This window comes from Poecile atricapillus, chromosome 4 (assembly GCF_030490865.1).
Source record: "Poecile atricapillus isolate bPoeAtr1 chromosome 4, bPoeAtr1.hap1, whole genome shotgun sequence".
In the NCBI taxonomy this organism is placed as follows: Eukaryota; Metazoa; Chordata; class Aves; order Passeriformes; family Paridae; genus Poecile; species Poecile atricapillus.
This window is the reverse complement of record NC_081252.1, coordinates 25,139,969-25,164,304: the sequence shown is the minus strand read 5'-3', so window position 1 is coordinate 25,164,304 and position 24,336 is coordinate 25,139,969. Positions and strand designations below refer to the sequence as shown.

At 43.5% G+C, this 24,336-nt stretch overlaps 1 protein-coding gene across 14 annotated transcripts in view; it reads right to left on the bottom strand.

Annotated features, from left to right (window-relative positions):
* Positions 1-23,837, bottom strand: part of PDLIM5 (PDZ and LIM domain 5) — a 123,001-nt gene extending 99,164 nt beyond the window's left edge. For 3 of the 14 annotated variants that reach the window (XM_058838794.1, XM_058838800.1, XM_058838801.1), the window contains exons 1-2: positions 23,683-23,837; positions 20,743-20,878 (exon numbers count right to left, since the gene is read on the bottom strand). In XM_058838794.1, the coding sequence (XP_058694777.1) occupies positions 20,743-20,838 (96 nt within the window). In that variant the 5' untranslated portion in view covers positions 20,839-20,878; positions 23,683-23,837. Of the gene's footprint in view, positions 1-20,742; positions 20,879-21,413; positions 21,498-21,523; positions 21,679-23,621 lie in introns of those variants that run through there. The other 11 variants (XM_058838806.1, XM_058838798.1, XM_058838799.1 and 8 more) reach the window with 7 other exon arrangements.
* Positions 23,838-24,336: the final 499 nt, after the last annotated feature.

The following is a 24,336-nucleotide window of genomic DNA, read 5'->3' as shown; positions in this document are numbered from 1 at the left end:
AGTCCAAAATACACCTCCCCCCACCCCGCAAAATAAAAACAAACCAAAATAAAACAGCCCAACCAAAAAAAACACCCCCCAAGTCAAATTAAAAAAGAAATGGATGAGCAAATGATAGAGAAAACTCTCCAAAACAGACACTGGTGCCCCAGAGCCTACGTGTTGAACAGTGTACTCCAAGCGTGGTGTGGGCTGCCCAGCAAGGGTCTAAACTTTCATCTGGTGCTCGGGGGACATGAATGCAAGTTATTTTAAACCACAGCACATCCAGCCGGCACGTCACTTTAATATTCTGCTATAGATTGTATTACAGCTATGCTTTATAATGAACCTTTGGCTTCATCTCCAGTTCTCTGGTGAAGCACAGCAGTGCCACAGCTTTAGGGTTTTAAGAATTACAGGAGCCAGTTAATGCTTCTGCCAAATCCAGATGTGCAGCAATATCCCAAAGGCAGTAAAAAAATGCCACAGGTTCTTGGAAAAGGGTCTCACATTGAACAGAGATAAGCTGAGTTTGCAACTGAGTTGATCTATGGTCTCCTGATCTGATTTACAGCTCCACTCTTCACTGTTTAAGTGTGAACAAAGGCCTTGTTTTAATGCAGAAATAACAAAAGCACTCAGAAGTATCTACCTGAAGTATACTTAGAAAAAAATGAAGGGCCCGAGTGGTTTCCCAGGGCCAGTCTCAGCCAGCAACACAATAAAGTGCAAGAAGTCAGCAGAGGCAGGGCAGGGAGAGTGCCTGTGCCGTGCCCAGAAGGCCGGGACGCGGCCCCAGCAGCACACACGTGGTGTGACGCACTGGGACACGGGTCAGGAGGGACAAGGGACAGGCTGTGCCATAGCTGGGGTATTACCTGCACACATACTTCCCGCTAAAGGGCGAGGCAAAAACGGAATAAAGCACTGAAACATTTCAGACCTCTCGGGTGGGTAACAAACACTGCTCTCTTCCAGCAGGTATGTGAAATCAACAAACAAGAGGAAAGAATTTAAGACCTTTGCCACTTATCTATCTTGACAGTGAAATTCTTGTTTGAGACCCCAACGAGGGAAGGGGCTTGAAAACACAAATCAGGTTGGTTTTCACTGCAAATTCAAGCGCAATTTAGCTATCACCTTTTCTTTTTTTGTTTTTGCAGTGCTGCCAAGTAGGAGAATGGTCAGGCCATAGCAAACTATTGCATGTATGAAGCTGCCCTACAGGACACAGCCCGAGCCACACCTTCCCCAGAAGGTGCCAGTGCAGATCCTGCTTTTCATGGGAGCCAGTTTCTAATCCTAGATCGAGAGTTGTGGTGGCTGCTTGCAGACGCTGAATCTACCCCAATTGAACTGCAATGCTCAGCTATAATGTATCAATACATACTGATCCTGAAAATTTTGGAAATAGGGCTGCGTTGAAAAATGTTCAAAGGCATGACCCCTGCAGGTATTTGTTACCACCTCTGCGTCAGGGCTGGTACACATCAATAAAAAGCTGAGCCTGGCATGACAGCTTTCCAGTGCCTGCTGGCAGCAGTTCAGATTGTACTTTGAACAAAAATCTTAGTGTTGCAACATCTCCCTCCTCACCGTTCCGCAGCACTAAAATGAAGCAGGCGGAGAGACATACACATTTTCTGTCTGCACTAAAAACTAATAAACATGAAAGCCTACTTATGTCAACAAGAGTCTGTTTAATCCTTGCAATAATTTACAAATGGGCTTTTCAAAAGCTTCGAGACATTCTTGACTAAAGAAAATAACACATTAAATCAAGTTTCAAAGTTCATTAATAACTCAAAATATTTTCTGTGGAGCACCAAAGTAAATTTTTCAGTAACTTCTGATAAGGAAGAGCTTGTTGAGAGATATCATCTCATCCTCCCCTAAAGGGTGTGACTATCTCTGTTTTGATTCCTGCATTTTTAGATTTCTTTTGGTAGCCTGGCTCAAATAATGTAATATTTTCCTCTTCTTTTTTTTTTTTTTTTTCCCCCCAATGCAAAAGTATTTGAGTTCTCAGGAGAGTGGCAAGTCTTAGAAGAAAAGAGAAAAAAATTACAGTTTCAGCACCATTCAAGACCAGCAATGAAATGGAATAGCAAGGCACATTTGCAAAGAAAATACCATCTTCTTATTTCAGCTTTGCTATAAAGGAAAAAAAGAAAAAGGAAAACAAAATAGTGGAGAGGAAAAGTTGTAGAAGGTAAGATCATTATGGAAAATGCTGGCAGGAGGTTACCACTCCAGACCAATGATATGAATCCCAATACCCATATGTTTGAGTGTCCAAATTTTAGCATCTGCTTATATACTAGAGCACAGTGGGCAGAGCTGAATGGAATTTTCCCACAAACAACACAAAATTTCTCATGCACCCTGAAGAAATGTAAAATATTCACTCAACAGGCAAATCAGCTCTATGCTGTAGTCTTCATTTGTAAGTTTCTAAAGCCAAAGCACACTAAGAGAAGTGAGGAAAATTCTCTTGAAAACCAAGGTTTTATTCATCACTTATGAAAATACTCATTTACTAGTACCAAAATACATTTTAACATGTGGAAGAAACAGGACTGTCTAAGCTTTTCTTTTCTAAGCAGTAATCTTAGCAGTGATCTGTGTAGGCAGATTTCTGTTTGACCAGATAATTTATGAAACTCTGCTAAGATAGATATGAAATATCAACAGTATTCCAACAAATACACAAACTGAAGCATTTAAAATTGAAGAGGGTATATTTAGATTAGATACCAGGAAGAAATTCTTCACTGTGACGATGGTGAGACACTAGAACAAGTTGCCCAGAGAAGTCAGGGGTTCCCCATCCTTGGAAATGTTCAAGGCCGGGTTGGATGAAGCTCTGAGCAACCAGGTCTAGCAAAAGGTATCACTGCCCATGGCAAGGGCATTGAAACTAAACGATCTTTAAGGTCCCTTCCAACCCAACCCGTTCTGATTTTTTTTTTTCAAGTTTCATTCCAGACTAGGAGAAAGTCCCTTCCACAGGTTTGCATGTTGCAAATTTGTTGCAGTACGCAAGTCTGGACTGTCCCAGGAAGTATCCCAAGAAGCCTGGGAATGAGGCACCACACTGGTGGAGATCTGTAATGCAGCCGAGATGGAAAGCATGAGCTCCATACCCAGAGACAACATACAGGAAATGCTCAAGTAAATTACTGTCTGGGTGAGCCAAAGGAGGAAAGTTCAGGGGGTATTAACATTTTTCTATCTGATGAAAAACAGACTACAAAAGGTATGAGAAACAGATTTGTCACTATACAGCTTTCCACGCGTATCCAGCTGCCAGAAACGCTAAATGGCACAAATCAAAAAGGAGGCATCATGCCAGCTGTCATATTCCTCTATATCAAGAGTGAACGAAACAAAGAAAGTAAAAGATATTAAGGCTAGAGTTTCTCTTAAGGGGATTGTATTAATTCAATTTTTTTCCCATGATGTGTTAGTTAAAAATCCAAGAGTTAGTCTAAGTATATAGATAGTTACTATATAATATAGAGCCCTGTTTTGCACTGCAATCCAGCTTCAAAGTAACTGCATTGAAATCATGTCCTGCAATAACAGTGTAGAGTACTTTGCTTACACATTTGTTATGTTATGCTCTCAGTTACTTATTTTAAACAATAGCATATGGAGACATAAGGCACATATTGTAAGCAACATTCTTTCTTCTTTGCAAAGGAAGCAGTCCTGGGAGTTTACATACATTACAATCCCCAGAGTTTACAATGACTGGGCCCAGCCCAGATATGTAAGCAACATCATCTAGACCTTTTCCATACCTACTTCCAGCACCTTTATGTTGTAGTGCTTTTGAAAGTTATCACAAATGTATAAATCAAGCAGTATATTTCCTACACATCTTCAAGAAAGATTCAGGTTACTATTATCCAGTGTTTACTTATTCCAGCATTTCCTCACGACCTTGCCTGTCATGCTCCATCCCCTATTCACAAGGGCTTTACACACATGACATATACTTGTTAGAAGAGCAGCAAGCACAATAAGCAAACAAGCTTTGTGGAGTAACATACAATTTCCACCAGCTAAAGTCTCATCTCCCCCAGACAAAACCAGTGAAGCTGCCCCAGGAAAGGGGACCTTGTCAATGCATTTAAGTATCTAAAAGAGGAGGGCTAAGAGGATGGAGTCAGGCTCTTCCCAGTGGTGCCAACCTATAGGACAAGAAGAAACAGGCAGACACTGATGCACAGGAGGTTCCAACTCCTGAATATGAGTAAGAACTTTTTTATTGTGCAGGTGACTGAGCACTGGAGATTGCCCAGAGAGGGTGTGGAGTCTCACTGCAGATATCCAAGAACAGGATGCAATCCTGTGCCATGTGTTCTTAAGACTGCTTGAGCAGGAGGCTTGGACCAGATGAGCCACTGTGGTCCCTTCCAACCTGACCCATTCTGTGACTCTGAATCCTTGAAAGACAAAGGAAACTCAAAACTTACTTCATTGAAGGGCCTATCCACATAGCATGGAAGTTTGGACTCAACACACTTCTGACAACCAAATTACAGAAATAAGTTTGTGTATTCATCCGTCTTTTTCATCTGGAATACTGCAAGCAGAAGAGACCCTCCACGCACTGCTCTCCATTCAAAGCTCTCAACCTCATTATTTCAGTACTGCACCAAACAGCTTGTTCACATTTGCACATTTGGTACTTGGAGAAAAGCAATTACCAGCTCAGTTCTCATTTTAAAGCTTGGAGAGACCTTGTTCAGTGTTCCTGTCAAGTCACGCCCAAGAAATTCACAAGGCCGATGCTTGTCATGCCCATTCCTCCCCACTCTGCCAGAAGAGGCTCCATGGCATGGTGGGGGACACGCTGCTTCTCTGCCTGCAGCACCCCACATCCCAGTGTTTAATGAAGACCTGAGCAAGAAATTCCTACACATATCCACTGAAAGCCTTCTCCATCTTTTAACATTCCGAGCCTGCTGCAACTTGCAATGCCTCGTAAAAACTAATAGAAATATACTTCCCCCAGAGCACAATCTGTCAGAGGATAATTCATTTAGGACTTGGCTGAACGAGTTTCAGGGCACCATGGACTTCCTGGAAGGCAGGAAGACCTATTAAATTATTCCACACCCCACCACTACCACCGCTTTTGCTTTGCATATGCTGACACCAGAAGCTGGAGCCACCATTAATAATCAGCCAATTTGGCCAATTTATTTTCCTAACAGGGTGAAATTCTACCACACAGGCCATGTACTGTTTAGTTCTGAAGATCTCTAGCAAGCCAGCTGCTCCATAATTCACTTTCCTCTACCACATATACAAGAAACTGCATACACCATGTCCCAATAAAACAGCTTGTAGACAGTCAACAACACTTCGGTCACTACGTAATTGATTTAAATCAATTTTCAGAAGTTTGGAGATTTGACATGTTGTCTGTTTAATTACACACACAACCCAGATTATAAGAGATCTGCAAAAATTTGCTTCGGGAATTAGGGAAAAAAAACCAAACATGAGAAAAGTATTTGGCACAGCTCTGTGCCCAAAAGTCCTGAAATATTTATAATGCTACTTGACCAGCCAGAGCTGCCACCCTCACACATTCAAAAACCGTGAGTCAGGGCCTAGAAATAAGTAGTGTTTTTTAATCTCACAATTTTATTGCCAAGATACACTCTGAGGTTTTGCTGGGTTTTCCAACTTACTTCTCTTAAATCTGCAATGCAAGACCAAAGGATTATTTTGATGACTTGAACTGAATTCAGACTTTGATACAAGCATATCAACACAAAGGACTGGGAGCTTAAAAGCAACCCCCCACAATGCTCCCCTCCCAAATATTCAGTTACTTGGACACTCAAGAACAGCAGCAGCAAAAGTAACCTATTTCCTCTATAATCTTGAGTGCAGTGATTTTGGAAGGGCTGCTTTAGGAATATCTCTTCAACACACAGGAAGACAGCAAGAGGTTGAAGACAGCAAGAGCTTGAAGACTGAAGACAGCTATGTGTGGTCCTGATTAACATCCAGATGAAGTTACTGGTACATATCACAAAGCACTTCCTCCTTCTTATGGGTTGACTGGAAAAATAAACTCAGATCTGTTGTGCTGCAGTGAGGCCCCTCTGATGACACAGATTGTCTCCATTTTATTCATGTCTTTCAACAACAACCTTTACTCCTCCTCCCAGTGATAAGAAAAGAGATGGGGAGATGGCCAAACTGCTATCTTTTGTGTGTCTTTTAACCAACACTTCGCTTGTAGACTGCATTTATTGATGAACAGAGATCAAGCCAATGAAGCTGCTACCTTCTTTATGATGTTTAACCACATTGTAACAGCCTCATGGGCAAATGACACCTAAACCCCCTGCACTCTCCTGAATCCAAATGGGCTGAGACAGCTGAGGGAAGGAAGACACTAGCATTGCCATGATGTTGGGAGCGCAGAAGGCGTCTTGTGGTAGGCTCCAAAAGGCAGCCTCACACACTGGGTAGGAAGAATCTGGAATACATAGCTGAGCCATGCCTAGGAAGGTCAAGAATCTGTTAGGAAACTGAAAGCCAGATGCAACACCAACTACAGAACTTTCCCTAGAAGCCAGCAGTGCTTTTTGAGCTGGAAACCCAAAGCATGCACGTGCTGCTGACAGCGTTTATTCAGGAATCCAGGGGTACGCAAGTGTTCATAAAAGAGCAGCTTGTTTCTTGATGCTGAAGCATTTCCTGTAACTGCTCCAATAAAGCAAAAGCTGCCTAAATACAGTCCTGCTTTTCTGATTTAACCCAGTGCTGGGCACAGTAAACCCAGGACATACCACTCTCTGGCACAGTACTGAAAGATGGGAAGGAAAAGAATGGTTACAGACTTGCAATGCAGTACTAATGCAAACAGAGACAAGATACCCCTATAGCTACTTATATCACCTGCTTTACAGAGTCCAAAGCTCTTATCATTTGTCACTTGGAGCTCTCTGACAAACATACTATATATTCACTAGCTTTGAAAATTTTTTAGTTTGTGATTTTTTTGCTACCTAGTTCTTATTCCCTTTATTCCAATCCCTTCATTTGCTTTATGAATCCTAAACCCTGTTAGCACCACAGGTAATAATTTCTGAACAGCGTTTGTCTTAAATGATAACTGAGAGCAAAAACTCCTTGTAGAATTACTTCAGCAGGAAGGCACAAGCCTTCAGACTAAAAGGAAGAACAAAACTTCAAGGCAGTACAAATTGTGTTCCTGCAAAACTACCTTCCTCTTTCTGATAAAACAGGCAACAAACTAAAGGACTCAAACCTATTTAGCAGAAACTTTAAAAAATGGTGCTAGAAAACCAACTCTGATTCAGCATGAGTGATTAGCTACCTTAAATACTGAAGTGAGGTTATTTCCCAATTCATAATGCCCATTGTTATGCACAACGTTTCCTATAATTGACACTAATATTACTTAAACATAATTTTGTTTAAGTCTAAACTATTTGCATGCCACTCCTCTCAAGGTGTCAAGAATCTGTATGCTTCTCCCAAAGCACAACAATTACACATTCCACTATGCTCATCTTTATCCCCTTACTCTGTAGAAGTAGTAATACTACTACTACTCTGGGTAGTATTTTTCCTCATGAGGAATTCCCTCCTGTGAGGCCTTATCTCCCATATCCAGCCTCCTTCCAAGTCATACAGAAATTTCTCTCAAGGGAATGAGTTCCTGCTGCAGGATAGAGGCTGATTAGGTAATCATCATCAGGGCAAATTGGGACAGGAAAATCTCTACAAAACCTCATTTTGTGCCCTGGCAATACGTTCCTTGGTAAAGGAATGGAATTCTGGAATGGAATGTAGAAAGCAGGAATGGGAAAATTAGGACATGCAATTAAGAAGAAAAAAAAGTACAGCATGAATGAGTGACAAGGGGAGGCATTCAGAGTTAGCAGAAGCACTGGCAGCACTCCATCCTCTTGATGAGGTCAGGAACCAATCAATGTCAATGACTGTGGTATCCAAAATCCTGTACTTGCACCCATCTGCCTCCAGCCCACTGCCAGAAGTGTGCCTTACATTTGCAAGGAGGAAGCTGTGGGAGAACACCCCAGCAGTTTGGCCTTCCACAGCAGTAGAAGGTTATGAATTAAAGCATCAACACCAACTGGTTTGCCCTAAAGCCTTGTTTTGACTCCTGTAATCGGAGTTTCCTGTGAGCAATTTCCAGTTATTTCATCCCACAGCAACCAGGACAGAGGTATAAACTGATCTGGGCTGTCAACTGCAACAGCAGCAGTTTTCATCAGCTCAGGTATCAAAACAAATTAATGTAATTTTAAGTTTCAATGATCAGCAGTTTCCGCATTTTAAAGCTGAAGTGGAGATGTGTCAGTGGAAGAAAATACTCCCAGAGGAGCTACTCTACTGGCCAGAGAGTATCACATTCCATCTGACATAAGAGGGATGGTGACACTTTTATCCAGAGAGATAGTGCAAGAATTCAAGCCTCCAAGCTTTAAGTGCACACCCCATGAAAAGCATCTTTCGGTTTTCACATTGAAAGTGAACTGCAATTCTAGACTTTTACACAAAATTTATTCTTTCAGTCAAAAAAACCTACTCATGTATTTTGTTCATAAGCTCAATTATTAAACCAGTAGTTCAGAAGTTTTACAAAACTACCCAAAAAAAGGACACGCTCTGAGGGTAGTAATCTCTAGCTTAAAAATTATAACATGCAATAATTGCCTAATGCAAAGAGAGAAGGGGAGGGAGCATCTCCACATTTCTAGGGTAAGATTTAGCACTACTAAAGCACTTGATTTACTGATGGAGTTTCACTGTCTGGTTAAAGGCCTGTTTCTATTTGAGCTCTCTGAATGCCATACAAACATCTCTGCTAGTCAGTTCTCTTACACTAACAATCACTGGCTCATACATCTTTGAGACAAAGTAGAAAGTTGTCCAGGAAAGGTCAATTGGCTCCTCTTTCAAGCAAGTCTGTGCTTCTTTCTTCCTGGTAACAGCAGTCTGAAGAACCAAAACTGCAGAGTGCTGAACCAAGGTGATGTACATTGACACAGGCTGAGCCTTATGCAAGAGTCATCTTATGGAAACAACTTATATGCCCACAATTGCACTTTTCCTTGAGTGTTTTTCTAGTGCTAAGACCTGGGTTCTTAGCATTTACAGGATTGCTATCGATCTGCACAATACCAAACTAATTTAATTTATAAATTATGCTCTCAAAGGAGATTCATGTAAGCCCCAGCTACAATGACTTGTGATTCTAGTCAGCTGCCAAAATATGACAGCTGGAAAGTGGAGAGAATAGAATGTATTCATAGCTGACAGAAGCTGTTATTTAATAAGCACTCAGTGGCAGTTTTCACAGCTTAGTATACTGACAGACACATCCTAGCAAGTCAGGCTTCGGCACTTCCAGTCTGTACTGTCCCCAGGTATCTGCCACCACTGTGCCAGCAGACCCAGCTCCCGTGGCCAAGCCTGCTGGGCTGAGAGAACCTCTGCTGCACCAGTCCCCCCTACTATCCCTGCTTAGGGCACTGATGGAGGAAGAGTTTCATCTGTGGAGCTGGCTTTAAGCTCTGTCATGAAAATGCAAGTGCAGGTTTTCTTCTGCCAACCTTCTTCAGCCAGTGAGTAGCACTGGCAGGGGTGGGGGCCAATTCATATCCAAGAGGACTATTTGGTACTACATGAGCTTATTCCTACTTTTGAGAGCGCCAATATTTGGGGAGGGGGGGCCTTCCTCACACCTCTCGGCGTTAAGAAAAGACTTAAAGACGACAGGAACTCAGGCAGTCAGGTAGGATGCAAGGCTCTCCAAGCATTATTGCTGCCTTTGCAAGACTGATCGTGGCCCCTGATGACTATTAACATTAGACTTGATCAAGTCACGACTCCAACAATCGGTCCCCCACAAAGAACTGGTGCACCATCCCCCAAGGGTTAAATACATCCTGAATATATATTTTGGGGATTGCCTTTTCATTACTAAATGATTGCTAGCATACTACCTTAGACACCGGGTAAAGAACACTCATGGGGCCTAGATTCAAAACACTGTGATTTGATGAGCAGCTGCAGAAAGCAAACGGAAGAACTGTCTGAAATTGAACAAAGGCAAGTGCAGGGTCCTGCACCTAGGGAAGAAAAACCCCAGGCACCAGCACAGGCTGGGGGCTGATCTGCTGGAGAGCAGTTCTGTGGAGAAGGACCTGGGGGTCATGGTGAACACCAAGCTATCCATGTGCCAGCAGTATGCCCTGGGAACCAAGAGGGTCAAGTGGACCCTGAGCTGCACTAGGAAGAACATGGACAGCAAGTCAGGGGAGTGATCCTGTCCCTCTGCCCAGTCCTGATGAGGCACATCTGGAGTGCTGTGTCCGGTTCTGGGCTTCTCAGAACAAGAGAGATGTGGAGCTCCTGGAGCAGGTCCAGCAAAGGGTGACAATGATGATTAAGAGGGCTGGAGCATCTCTCAAACCAGGAAAGGCTGAGGGAGCTGGGCCTGTTCAACCTCAAGTAGAGATGACCAAGAAGAGACCTCACCAATGGACAAAACTGATGCACAGGAAGTTCCACATGAATGTGCACAAGTACTTCTCTACTGTGCAGGTGACCAAGGAACTGGAACAGGTTGCCCAGAGAGGTTGTGAAGTGTCTCTCACTTCACAAGAACCCTCTGGACACAATCCAATCCCTCTGTCCAATGTGCTCTGGGATGACTTCACTTGAGCAGGGAGGTAGGACCAGCTGACACACTGTGGTCCCTTCCAACCTGACCTATTCTATGATTCTATGACTTTATCAAGATATCTTTGATTTTTAAAGCTTTACAAACCTTCCATTTCTCTATCAGTCTAATAAAAGTATGCCCAACCCTACTTCCACAAGCTCTGTGGTTTGTAAATCTCCCCTGATGTTTTGTTTGTTTTTCTCTGATTTTGTCCATCCTTTTAAAGGTATTAGGTAAAGAAAATTAGAACAGCACAGAAGGAATTGCTCAGATACACGTGCAAGTTGAAGACAAACAATTCCATGAATCTGCCACTCCATGTGTTTCACACTGTAATGCAAAATCTAGAACCACAACAAGGAGAGGTAGAAAACACTGGACTCAAAACTACACCTGGCTTGTCACGTATAAGATGCACATTAAAAAGAAAAATCTTTAATAGCAGATGCACTATTCACTTTGAGATTGAGCTGCTCTGCCAGGTAGAGGGAGCTTTTGTACAGCAAAGCTGCTTTTATTTTTCAAGGGTTCTGAACAAAATGTTCTATAGCTCTATAGCTAGAGTTTGCACCAAAGTGATATAATTTAGTAACAAAAATATACCTTTATTTATGTCTGCATTTTTTGTATTTACAGCATTTTGCCTTGGCTCCACAGAATTCCTTTTTAAAAATCTCAAATGATATTGTACCAATACAGCATCACACTTAGAGAAAGTTCGATCACTTTCTCCATAGCCTGAACAAATTTTGGGTGCAAGAATAACTAAACAATGCAACTACATTCATAAATGCAGAAGCTAAGCAAATGAGGAATCTTACCCTCCTGAAATCCATGCACTCTATGTTAATCCAGGCCTAGCATCTAAATCACTAGCCAGGTCTTCAAAAGAAATATGAAATAATCAGCACAAAATAAGTTTCTGTTGCCTTCCCAGGGTTAAGTACTTCACATTGTTCAGTAGAAACATTTTCCCTTGTCAGGGAAAAAACTAGATACTGTGTTAGATCATTCCTTAATATAGCCCAGGATAAGTCAAACTTCTTTCATATCCAGTTAACATGCAAACCATTTGACCTTTCCAACAGGACTACTAGAGGCCTGGCAAGATCCACGTTGTAGCCTATGGGACTTCGTACAAGGCATTACATTTTACTTCAGGGCTTTGCTACAGGCACAGCTGACAGCAGTTGCAAAAGTTCATTCGTTCAAACACTTTCAACTATCTCTTGCATTTACCTCCGCTAAGCTTAACTGTTTAAGCTGAAGTTTCCAATAAAAGAGTAACTCAAAATGAGGAAAAAAATCCATAGTGGTAAAATATTATGGACTATTCCACATGGAATGTTCTGGTCTACAATTTCTGTGCTCTGGCTACTTAGTAGTTTTGGTGTGAAGTACAGTTTTTGGTGCAGCGCGTATTAATGTGCTTTAAGGGTGTGTATCATGATATGGTCATTAACTTACAGCATGCTATTTTGTCCCCATACCACCTCTCTACTTGGGATAGCATACCCAAATGACTACACAAAAATGCACCAGTGTCTTGAAGTGACAAAGGATGGAAAGCTACTGTGTGGGAGCCCCACCCAAGTGATTGACAGTGTTGAAAGGTGAGTAATGAAGGAAGCAAATAAATGGGAAGAGGGGAAGGAACCCATTTCAACTCTTCTAAGAAAAGATAGTACCTCTCTGCAAATTCAGCTTGAGGACCTCATATAGCAAGGGAACCTGAAGAAGTACTTCTGTCATATTTTCTCTGCTGTCACTGCCCTGAAGACTTGAGTCATTCCAACTCATGCAACACTGGCCTTAGCAGCAGCCTCCATCCCTCCCGTCTCTGTTTTTGAAACAGCCACCTGTAGAAGCAAACAAACTCGACAGAACAATGGGCTGAGGCCAACTGTATGAGGTTCAACAAGGAAAAGTTCCTGTGTTTGGGTCACAACAACCCCATGAAGTACGACAGGCTTGGGGCAGAGTGGCTGGAAAACGGTCTGGTGGAAAAGGACCTGGGGGTACTGGTTGACAGCAGCTGAACAAGAGCCAGCAGTGCCCAGGTGGCCAAGAAGGCCAGTGGCATCCTGTCAAAAAGTGTGGCCAGCAGCACCAAGGAAGTGATTGTACCCCTGTACTCATGAGTGGTGGGACCATACCTTGAATCCAGTGTTCAGTTTTGGGCTCCTCATTAGAAGAAAGGCTTTGAGGTGCAGGAGGAGAGTGTCCAGAAAAGGGCAAGGGAGCTGATGAAGGGTCTGGAGCACAGGTCTCATAGGGAGCAGCAGGGGGAGCTTGGGGTGTTTAACCTGGAGGAAAGGGAACTCAGGGGGACCTTCCTGCCCTCTACAGCCACCTGAAAGGATGCTGTAATAAGGTGAGGGTCAGCTTCTCCCAAGAAGCAAGCAGAACAAGAGGAGATGGCCTTAAGTTGTGCCAAGGGAGGTTTACATCAGATATGAAGAAAATTCTAAAGGGGTTATTAAGCATTGGAACAGGCTGCCCAAGAAAGTGGTTGAGTCACCACCCCTAGAGACATTTAAAAGATGTGTAGATGTGCCACTTCAGGACATGGGTTAGTGGTGGACTTGGCAGTGCTGAGTTAGTGGTTGGACTTGATGATCTTATAGGACTTTTCCAACCTAAATGATTCAATTATTCTATTCCTCATATTTGTTCAAACTAATCTCAGCCTCAATTTTCATTTTTTATGACCACTGGCAGGAAGAATATCACCTTTCCCATATTTCCACTGCCTTAGGCATATGAGAAACAGTTTTCTCTCACACTTTTCCTTATATTGGTAACATATGAAATCTATTCTTTATAAGTCAAAACAAATAATAATTAAAAAAAAAAAAAAGCCAACAATGTTATCTCCTGGCTCCATACCAAAGCCAAACAAACAAACCTTTCAACACCATGTCTCTTCTCACAATGCCTTTTGATTGCCATCGGCCAATGAATAATGAGAAAAACAGTTACACTAAAAATAGCATCTCCAAATGGTGGGGAAGTCGACAGAAGCTGTCAGGCCTCCAGGGTGAGATACTTGCAAGGAAAACATGCCTAATATTTTTCAGTTCCTATTCAATAAATGCTCCTGTCTTTTGGCCTCTGGAAGGACTGCCAATTTTGCATCTGCTCTGAACATCTAATCAGAGTTTATTTTTTCACTACATCTGTCTTGGAGAAGCAGACACTGCTAACAAATACTTTAGTTTTTCCATCACAAAATATTTAGCTTATATTCCTCATACTGTAACTAAACTGTCACTTATAAGGGAAAAAAGAAGAACCAGCATTTTTTAATGTAAAAAGAATGTGCTCACGCATCACATCAGACATCCCCCAGCTACAAACTTTGGTTCCTTTTTCTCCCAGTACAGCCAGCTTCACCTTTGGTATAATGACATCAGCAGAGGAACTATTTTTTAAAAATTAGCTTCCCACTCAGTCTGAAGAGGTTGTCTAACAAATAAGGTCATTCTAACAGAATGAGACGGAGACACTTTTCTTACGCCTCTTCTCCCCCATGCCCTCCCTTCTTTCCAAGCCCACACACCAGTGCTGGTCTGTCATTCTTTAAACCACACAGAAGAATAGACAAGGGAAGGAAAAAATATGGTCAGAAGAAACTGCCCTTTTCCCAATTTTCAACACAATGATGTTAAACTACAAGTGAGAAAAGAGGCAGCCAGGAAATTACAGCCATACCAACAGATCTCTCTTTCCATCTTCAGGTCAAGCTGAGGAGCTCTATAAAGACTGTTTCTTGCAACTACGCAAACTCTGAAGCACTAACCAGCACTCTAAGGACTTCCAGAACACTTGCTCATATTAAACCACTTGTGCAGCTGGGAACATTGTAATTATCCAAAGGAAAACCTCTGCTCCTTCAGGACTCCGTACACAGAGGATGTAGACTTTGGCACTGGTAGCTCATCTGTCATTCTCAGTATATTTTCAGTAAACCACATCTTGTAAACAACATTAAACAGAACAGAGTAACACTTCTTGCTTGGTATCTTGGCAAATCCTATTCATTTCATAAGCACTGATAGCGCCTGTAAAATACAGCATGTGCTGCCCCAGCAACAGCATCAGCAGGTACATGCTGTGATGTCAGACAGCATCTCTGACCTGTGCCAGGATGTTACAGAATTACAGAAAGGCTGGGATTAGAAGGGATGTCTGGAGAGCATCTGGTTCAACCCTGCTGCTGAAGCAGGCTAACTTAGGACAGCTAGCACAAAATTGTGTCCAGGTGGGTTTTGAGTATTTCCAGAGAAGGAGCCTCCACAGCCTGTCTCATCAGCCTATTCCAGTGCTCTGTCACCCTTGAAATAAAGAAGTTTTTCCTCATATTCAGATGCAACTTCCTGTATTTCTGTTTGTGTCCATTGTCCCTTGTCGTGGGCACAGGCTGTGTCTTCTCTCCAGGTTCAACTCTCTTGGACTTCCCACAAAAAAAGAGATGCACCGGCACCCTACTCATCTTCACAGCCCTTTGCTGGACCCCTCCAACATTTTCTTGTCTTTCTTGTACAGAGGAGACATTCCTCTTCCTAACGCACTCCAGGATACCACTGGTCTTCTCAGCCACCAAGACACACTGCTGGCTCACAGAATTTGTTGTCCTCCTCTCCAGCAGATCAATCACCAGCCTGTGCTGGTGCACAGGGTTGTCCCCCCCCAGGTGCAGGACCCTGTATTTATGTTCTGTTGAGCCCCAGTATGTTCCTCTGCCCAATGCTCCAGCCTGACCAGATCTTGCTGAATGGCAGCACAGCCTACTGGTGTTTCAGCCACTCTTCCCAGTTTGATACCACCAGCAAACTTGCTGAGGGGACACTATCCCTTCATCAAGGTCACTGATGAGTAACAGGACTGGACCCAGGATTGACTCTTGGGGAACACCGCTGGCTGAAGGCCTCTAATTAGACTCTGTGCCACTGCTCACAACTGTGAGTGCTGCCATTCAGCCAGCTCCCAATCCACCTCAGCTGCAGCAGTGGAATGCATCTTCAGCTGCACTTTGTGCAAACCATCACAACTCAGTGACAAATCAACCCATCACTGCAATGCCAGCAGCTGCCAGTTAGGATTTAGTTAGGAGCTCTCAGTAGCTTCCAGGATGAAGCATAAAGTTACTGACACAATTATCACTGGCCAGGCTAGCAGTTCTAATGTTTCCCTCCTATTCACATACCTGATTCAAAAACAATTTCCACAGACCTCCATTTAAAAAAAACTTACTTCATACTTACACAAAGCTTGATTTTACTGGAAATTACACATACAGCTTAATAAAATAATTCACACAAAACATAAGGGCGTGAGTCTCAGCCAGACTCTAGTCAAAGTTGACATGCTCCAGGTCCACTCAAAACATCATTTTCCTTTATTGTCTTCTCACTATTTTCACACATAATAATGGCTTCCCAATAACAGCATAAAGAACATCAGGATGCTCATGTGGGACAAATACTGAGCACCTGATGTGCTGTACTTGCATTTCCTACTTCATCCCAAGATGGGCTGCTCTTCCATCTACTCCTTGAGTGTACTTCTTGCCAACAGACTTATTGTCACAAGTCTTCCGTCAACTACAGGCTTGCAACTTTAATACAGAAAAATATACTTGTAACAGTTGAAATAATGAAAATTAAAAAACTGCAAAACCAAGCAGTTATTTCTAAGGCAGGAGTGGTGTTTATTTGTTTTGGGTATTTTGAAAAAAAAAAAAGTGATCAGTGAAGCAGAAAGAAGCTGGCAGTGTGGGAAACACACTGAAAGAAGCTGCAGTAGAAAAACAGAGCTGTCAGTCAGGTCAAGCATTTCAACATGCCTGTATTCTTTTTTAATTCCTACAGCAAGAGAAAAACAAATAGTGAAACATCTTCTGAAAGACAAGAGCTAAACTTGTCACCAGGATTCAACAAAAAAAGTAACTCTTAAATACAGGTAAACATCCAATGTGTTTGCATTAGGTTAGAGGGTATCTATTGCCTACAGACTACATTACTCTTCAAACTATAGCTTTGCTTGAGTATTTCCTTGTTTCTAGCAGAAAATATTGCCATAAAGCAGAGAGAAGCACCTTTTAGAGACCACATCACAAAAATTTTGATCAACTACTAACATGTCAAGCACACATCTGGAACAAGTATCCAGACCTCTCACGGGTCATCCCAACATAATGAATACATCATCAATACCAAACACCATTTATTTCAATCTGCACAGTACAGCAGTTTAGACAGTTCTAATGTTAGGCACGCTTACTGAGATTTTTCTGGTTTTGTTAACGAAGCATGGGGAACTAACGAACTCCCCAAAAAGTAAAGCAAATAGAATGTTAATTCAAAGTTTAAAGAAGTATGGATAGTTTCAAAAGCTACTGTGTTGCACCTAAATAACACAGATGATATTGTAGATATGATTAACCCCAAATTCTGTTAATATAGAATTCAGCATGCCCAGGAGTCACTTCATGAAACCAACCAAGCAATATATTGGGGTACTTTATTTCCAAAACTGCATTTGTTCCTTCCACTGAATGAGAATAAACTCTTGAGCAAACAAATCTTATTCTCATCTCCTCTAACTCTCCCTGTTTTGTTTTTTTTCTTTTGCATCATAGTATAGGTCTTGAAGGAATAAGGACATCAGCTGCTTCTTTAATTGATGCAAACTACCATAAGGAAACAGTAAGAACAGCAACTCAGAATAATCTAAGTTTGCACACCTGGGCTCTAGCAATGTCTGTATTCTTCACTGCAGGCTAACTGTTCACAGTCTGCAAAATGCCACCTCAGAATTAACTACCTGGAAGCCCTACACTACACTTACATGTGGCAGCCTGAGCCACTTTAACACTTGGCTGTTAATAATCCTCAACCCACCCTTTATCCCTTATTACTTTCAGAGTTACTTCCTTCCCACGGGCCCTTGCTTCATGGGAACCATACCGCCCATCACACTCCCACCGCTGCTCCCGCCCCGCTTCAGCTTCCCAGCGTTAAATTCCTGACCTGTGCAATGGCACTCTGCAGGGCTCAGACAAGTGAGCAGGCAGGGAGGAAGACTGGGAAAAGTCACCCTGTTGAAGTCCAGCCAGATACAAGTTCACATACCAAGTTCCGCATGCATTTGTGTTGTCCGGACTTATACACGAAATGTACATATGTTGTGTATGTATGTGTACATAACTATGTGCACATATGGTCTATAGTTACACTGATAAATGTAATAACCACCACATCACAGCAACCCCAATATCACATTTATTGCTTCCCATGAAATGTGTACAGCTGTATAATTAAACATAGCAACTTTACAGCACTCAGCTATATAAAGAGACTGATATAACCCTTCAATAACTGTTGCTATTGGTTATGAAGTTCAGACTAGTCTGCAATATACTAATTTATAAAACATCAAATACTACCCCTGCACTAATGTTAACCTCATTTTAACCTAGTTATGAGTATTGCATAGTATGAGTTTTAACTCGTTTTACCCTATAGAGGCAACAAGGAATACGCCCATTTAAACTGTATCCAGTACAAACTCAAGTGACTTAGTAAAACATTCTTCAAGGAGCTGTGAGATCGTAATTTGTTCAAATCATTAGTGAAGAGATTAACTTTTCAGATAAACAGCTTTAGAAAGCAGTGTATTCTCTGTGTTTTATAAACTACACTTTATTTAAATTTAATTTCAATGAGTTTAAACTAAAGCAGGAAATTAGCCCTCAGCAGCCCAGCATTCATCTTCAGCATCTACAGGACAAATTAAAAACAAAACAAAACCAAAGAGTCCTCCTTGCCAAGGAACATAATTATGATGTCTCATTACTGTTTTGCTAAAATAATTCAATTAGCAGCCCTCAGATACAGGAAGGAATTTATGCTACATCAGGAAAAGAAGGGCTTGGGGGGTGAATTGTACACACTGTTCTAGCATACCAGGAACATGGGTGTTGAATTCTTCTGGTAAAAACTATTGGCCCAAAGCTGGATTGGCATACCAGAACTAAGCTTTTTTTTTTTTTTTTTTTCTTTTAATCCAAAGGAGGGGGGGAAAATAAAAAAAAAAAAAAAAAAAAAGCACCAGGCAGTCTAATACTTGCATACTCTTAATTGCAAGTAGGAAGACACAGAACAGCTGAGGAGCTGTGCTGAGGTGGAGATTGTGCTTCCCTGCCCATGCACAAATTAAAGCTCCAAAACCACACCAGCCCCCATCTTTCATTATGTTCTGCTCTTGTGGGCACTGACATTTGTCACTAGGGAATCCCATAATTGAGGCTCTAATAGGCAGCTCTTCAGGTCAATTCCTCCAGGCTACTCTGTGCGACAGCACATTTGATTCCTGCAATAAAGTTGTAGTCTGAGCTAATTCCAATGTTTCCTCTTTTAGATGGGAAGCCTGCTTACAGCAGGACTGCACTGTAGATCTCCAGGATAACAGAGGCCTCTACAAAAAAAGTATTACCTTTTCCTGAAGTTGGTTGTTTCACATGGCTTACTGCCTATAGTGCTTAACTGCTCATCAGGTCAGTATCACAAACAAGAACCCTGTGCCTTTGCAAATCCTTGTCATGAAAGCCCTTGTACCATCAAATCAGCAGAGTGCCGTCCACATCCTCAGTTCAAATTTCTCATCAGTGTACAAGTAACCAGCTACTGAACAAGAAACCAAATTACAGTTCAGCTTTACAGTCCCTGAAATCCAGGAATAAACTGCTTTTCAACCCCTTCTTGTCTCAGATATTAACTGTCCTAATCAGTACACAGGCATATCTACAGCTCTCCTGTCTATTTCAGCCATATAAAAATAATTTTTCACGGCTAAACTGTACTTTCATTTCACCAGCATAATCCGCCAGTGGATAATATAAGCCAAGACTAAATGAACTGGAAGGGTTTGAAACACTAGTTAAGATTAGCTAAAAATATCACCGTGATGCATAAACCCAAATAGAAACCTGCTCCATCTCCCAGGGCAGTATCAATTCTGCCATCCCAACAGGTGTACAAAATAATTAATCTTTGTCACTAAACTCCATGAAAATGCAGAAGGGAGAGGAGAGCTGTTGACAGAGGAAGGGCTATTCGTATATAAATTATTCCACATGGCTAATCAGATTTAAAGGTGTCAGGGTGCAGAGCCATCAAAAGCCAGTCCCTTCACCCAGAGATTTCCAGTGATCCTAGAAATTCAATACTGCAATGTTTGTCACTATATTTTATGGGCAAAGTTCTTCAGCCATCTGAAAACAGCTTTGAAAATTCAGCCCACAATGAAAGACAAGCCTTCCCTGAAAATACAGTTGTAAAGTGGGAAACTAGTTAGACAGTGCTGGGTACAAAGAGCATATTTGTTTTGACTTAGTTCCTCAAATCCTTTGAACACCAGTTCAGAGCACATACTCTATAAAACACTCAGGAGAAACTGGCACGTTCACTCAGGCACATATTGATGAACTGCTATTTACATCTACTGTTATTCAGGTACCTTTTTATTACAAATGGTAGGATTTGTAATAACAGACACCACAAGATCCTCAAGCAGCTAAGAGCTGCTGAATAAACAAGAGTAACACGAGTGATTTTCCCCCACTGCTTCCCATTTGAAATGCACAGGCTCAGCCCAGTAAAGTAAATTGCTTGTTTCCTGTCAGCCTCCAACCTCTGCATTTCTATTTTCTGGATGGGAGCAGGGAAGGAAATTCGAGGGTAATTTCTTTCGTTATTTGAATAAACAAATGCAGATAAAACAACCATTTCAAATTAACAAGTCCTCCCCAAGCTAACTTTCTTGAAGCCTTCACACAAAGATTTATCTTCCCCTCTCTATCCCTCCCTCCCCGACCCCCAACAGTCCACCATGGGCAAGCTGAGCTCCAGTGTCTGCAATTAATGGCTTTGTCTGAAGGCTGTGGGTTGGCCACAGCATAACAGATACCCACATGCAGGAAAAGAAGCAAATGCACTTACTCGAGAGATAGACAGAGGCACATTGAAATCCTTGCCTCCCTGAAGCCTGAATCCCCAGGGAGCTGGCCCAACCAAAGACACGCTGTAGTTGCTCATGATGTTTAGTATTCAAGGACCAAATCCAAAGAACTGATGCCTGCAGAAGAGGATTAGAGTTTTAATTTAAAGATGATAAAAACAAAAGGCACTGTCTGCAATTTTGAAAGCCTTCTTTCTTTGGCTGTATTCCCCTCCCCCCAAAACAGCCAAAACCCCCACACCAGGTCTGCCATGACTTGTGCTTTTATTCCTCTTATGTCGTTTCCCTCCATAGCTTAAGAAGAAACAGAACTTGGAGAATTGCTGCTGCTGCCAAAATGTTTGACAACTACTTTTTACTAACAAAACACTGTGTGGGGCAGGGGTCAATACTGAGACAAGCATGAATTGATAGCATCCCTTAAACCAAAGTATGGAAGACATTAGCACTACTGGCACATTCATTTCTAAAAAAATTAATATCATATGCTGCCATGTCGTCAGCTTAAAGCTTATTTCTAAACACAACAATGTCAAAGCATCACAACTTTGCAGTTAATCAGAAGAAAATAAAATCCCTGTGACTTTATTTTTATAGCACAGTTTCATAGTGGCAGAACAATGTCACAGATGAAACAGGTACCAAAACCAACCCTCAAAATAAAAAACTGTGAACTAAAGCAAAATATCCACAGTCACAATTTAACGCTAAGGAAGCAAAACCCAAGCAACCCCTTCTCCACAAACGTGGCCAACAAATTACCTTTAAAAGGCAACTGAGATATTTAAGTGCTGCTCAGCGTCAAAGATAAGGGCTTCAGTTCCACCTCAGATAAGTAATGTTACAATGACATCTTAGGTTGTGGATGCTGTCTATTTTTGTATAGTCGAAGCCCAGCAGGAGCACACCAGGGCGGGCTGGTGTAAGACTACACCGGGGCACAGCCAGATTCCATACTCATATAGGGACATTTAAGGTGGACCTTCAGCTAAGCAGCAGCAGGCGGCTGCAAACCCCACCAAACTCTGAAAAGCCCAGTTTTAGCTGTTCGTACACTGCAGGGGAGCCACATTAGTTTTTCAGAGGCAGTGGGCTTTTCCAAATGCAGCCCACCCAAAAGGAGCATGAGAGCAGGGCTGCCGCAATCGATGCAAGGATGTCACTCCCCAAGAGAGCCATCCGCAATGCACATTTCTGGGTTCACCTCCCAAAGAAGCAGAGATCCACTGCTCAGAATTTTTTTCTAAATCAAACTATGAACTTTATTCACACCGACAGCCACTCAGGTAACCAGAGCACAGCTACTGGCATTAGGCAGCACAAGATATATATATATATATATATATATTAGGAAGCAGAATTTGTAGCTTGTATCAGAGGTGCCTGGGTAACCCAGCCATTCCCAACCCACCACTGCCTGTTGGCATCCAGCAAAGGGGCAGCTCTGACCCCAGACGCTGACTCAACCCACCCTTAAAAACCCCGACAAGCACCAATGTACCTAAGGGGAAACACACAAGACTGAGCTCTCCTCTAGCTAAAGAGGAAGAAAAGTCTCCGCCAAGTTTGAGCTAGGATTCTTAGGAGGCTTGCTCACCACTAAAGCAAGAAGCTTTTAATTAAGCTGTTTAATTGCCCTGTGCACAGAATTCTTTCAAAAAGAGGATCTGAATCAGTCACAGATTTCTTTCTACATACTCTTTTCACTCCCGCTAAATGAAATCCACTGCAGTGACAGGTCAATGTAAATTATGAAACTGCAGGGAAGCAAGCTACATGTAGCAATCTGCACCCTGTGCAGCTGTTTCACACAGGTGAGCAGGATTTACCTGGCAATTGAAACTAAAGTACCTGTGTAGCTTTCTTATTTTTATTTTTTTTAACTGAGAATCAGCTAGTTACAATTATATACCCAGGAAAAAGAATGATTTCTATTAGGAATTGATACCATTCTTTTTCATTTGTAGCAAGTAGAAATAGGAGGGAAGAAAGCGCACGGTGAAATACCGTGCGTCCCACTCAACATCATTCATCTTTCCCTTTGTCATCCCCTTAATTCCGGTATATCTGCATCTCTAGCCTGACAGATACACCAGGAAGGAACGGCAAACAAAAAATACACATTCCAAGTTCTGTTTAACAAATTTCTTAAAATGTGCCAGGGCAACAGCTAAAGGAAAACACTGCAAACCACCAACCTCGCTTCACATGGGGAGCACTGTGCTAATAAACCAGCTAAGGGTGAAATTGTGCAACTTTCCTTCAGACGATCAAACGCTCGGTGGACCTGCGTCCGGACGGGGGAATTTCAAATCCCCGGCAGAACTCCGGTCCGCACCGCCGCCGGCCCCGCAGCGCCAGCGGGGCCTTCCTGCCCCGGGACGGCCGTGCCGGAGGGAGCGGTGCGGGCAGCGCCAGCACCAGCCCCACACGCCCCAGCACGCCCCTCTGCCCACCTCCCCGGGACGAGGAGCCAGCCCCACGGCCACCGCAGCCTGGGGAACAGACACCCCCCACCCACACAAGGGCGCTCGGTCTCGGCTCCAGGCGCTCCCACAGCCCCAGCCGCTCCAGGGGCACCCGGCGTGCAGCCCCGCGGGTGCCGCAAAGGGAGAGGGGCACCCCGGAGCCCCGAGCAGCCCTACGGGCAGGGCAGAGCTCGGCTGAGGGCGAGGAGCCCCGCAGGTGTCCCGCAGCCCGGGCTCGCTGAGGCGCTGCCCCGGGGCCGGGCCGCGCCCACGCCGCACCCCGGCACCCCGGCCGGGCGCCCCGCCACCACCACAAGCTGCGCGCCCCGCTTACAGAAGTTAAACGAAAATAAGCACCGAGCAGCTTTACAAACCGCGCCTAGCCTACTGACTTTTTGTCTAACTCCCCCCACGGTGTTTTTTCTGTTGGCTTTCTGCCGCCCCGGCACTCACCCGGCGGTGCGGCACGGCGCGGAGAGGCGAGGACACCGCGGCGCGTCTGCGAGGCGGCAGCTCCGTCCCCCCGCTCTTGTTTTCACTTCCGTCTCCCGCCGCTCCTCCCCTGGCCCGGCCCGGCCCGGCCCAGCCCTGCCGCCGCGGGACGGGGCTGCGGAGCGGGGCAGGGGCCCGAAAGCCCGCGCGGTGCCCAGGTTTGCTGCGTTGTTTGATTTGTTTGGGTTTTAACAGGGGAGCGCTCGCTTTCAGCCCGCTTCGATTTACGCACACTCAGCTGAGGGCGCACCTGTGAAGCGCAAGGGCGAGCGGGAAGGGGCCGCTCCCCGTGTGCCCGCCCTGAGGAAAGGGGCTGCGGTGCCGGGCAGCGATGGGGGGAAGCGGCGGGGGCAGCCTGAGGCCGAGCAGGACACCCTACGGAAAGAGGGAGTTTGGTTGATTTAATGTGGAGTAGCGTGAGGAATGACGGGGATGTACTCGCCCCCTGAGGACATCAAAGTGGGGGAACGGCGGCCAGGCAGAAGAGCTGTTGGAGCTAACAAAAGGCTGGCACAAGAACAAACAGGTAGAGAGTAACCATGCATAAGTTCAGCTCCGAAATTGGAAGGGAACCGCCAGAAATTAAGGTCTCTGGCACAGCCTCGCTGTAGGAGT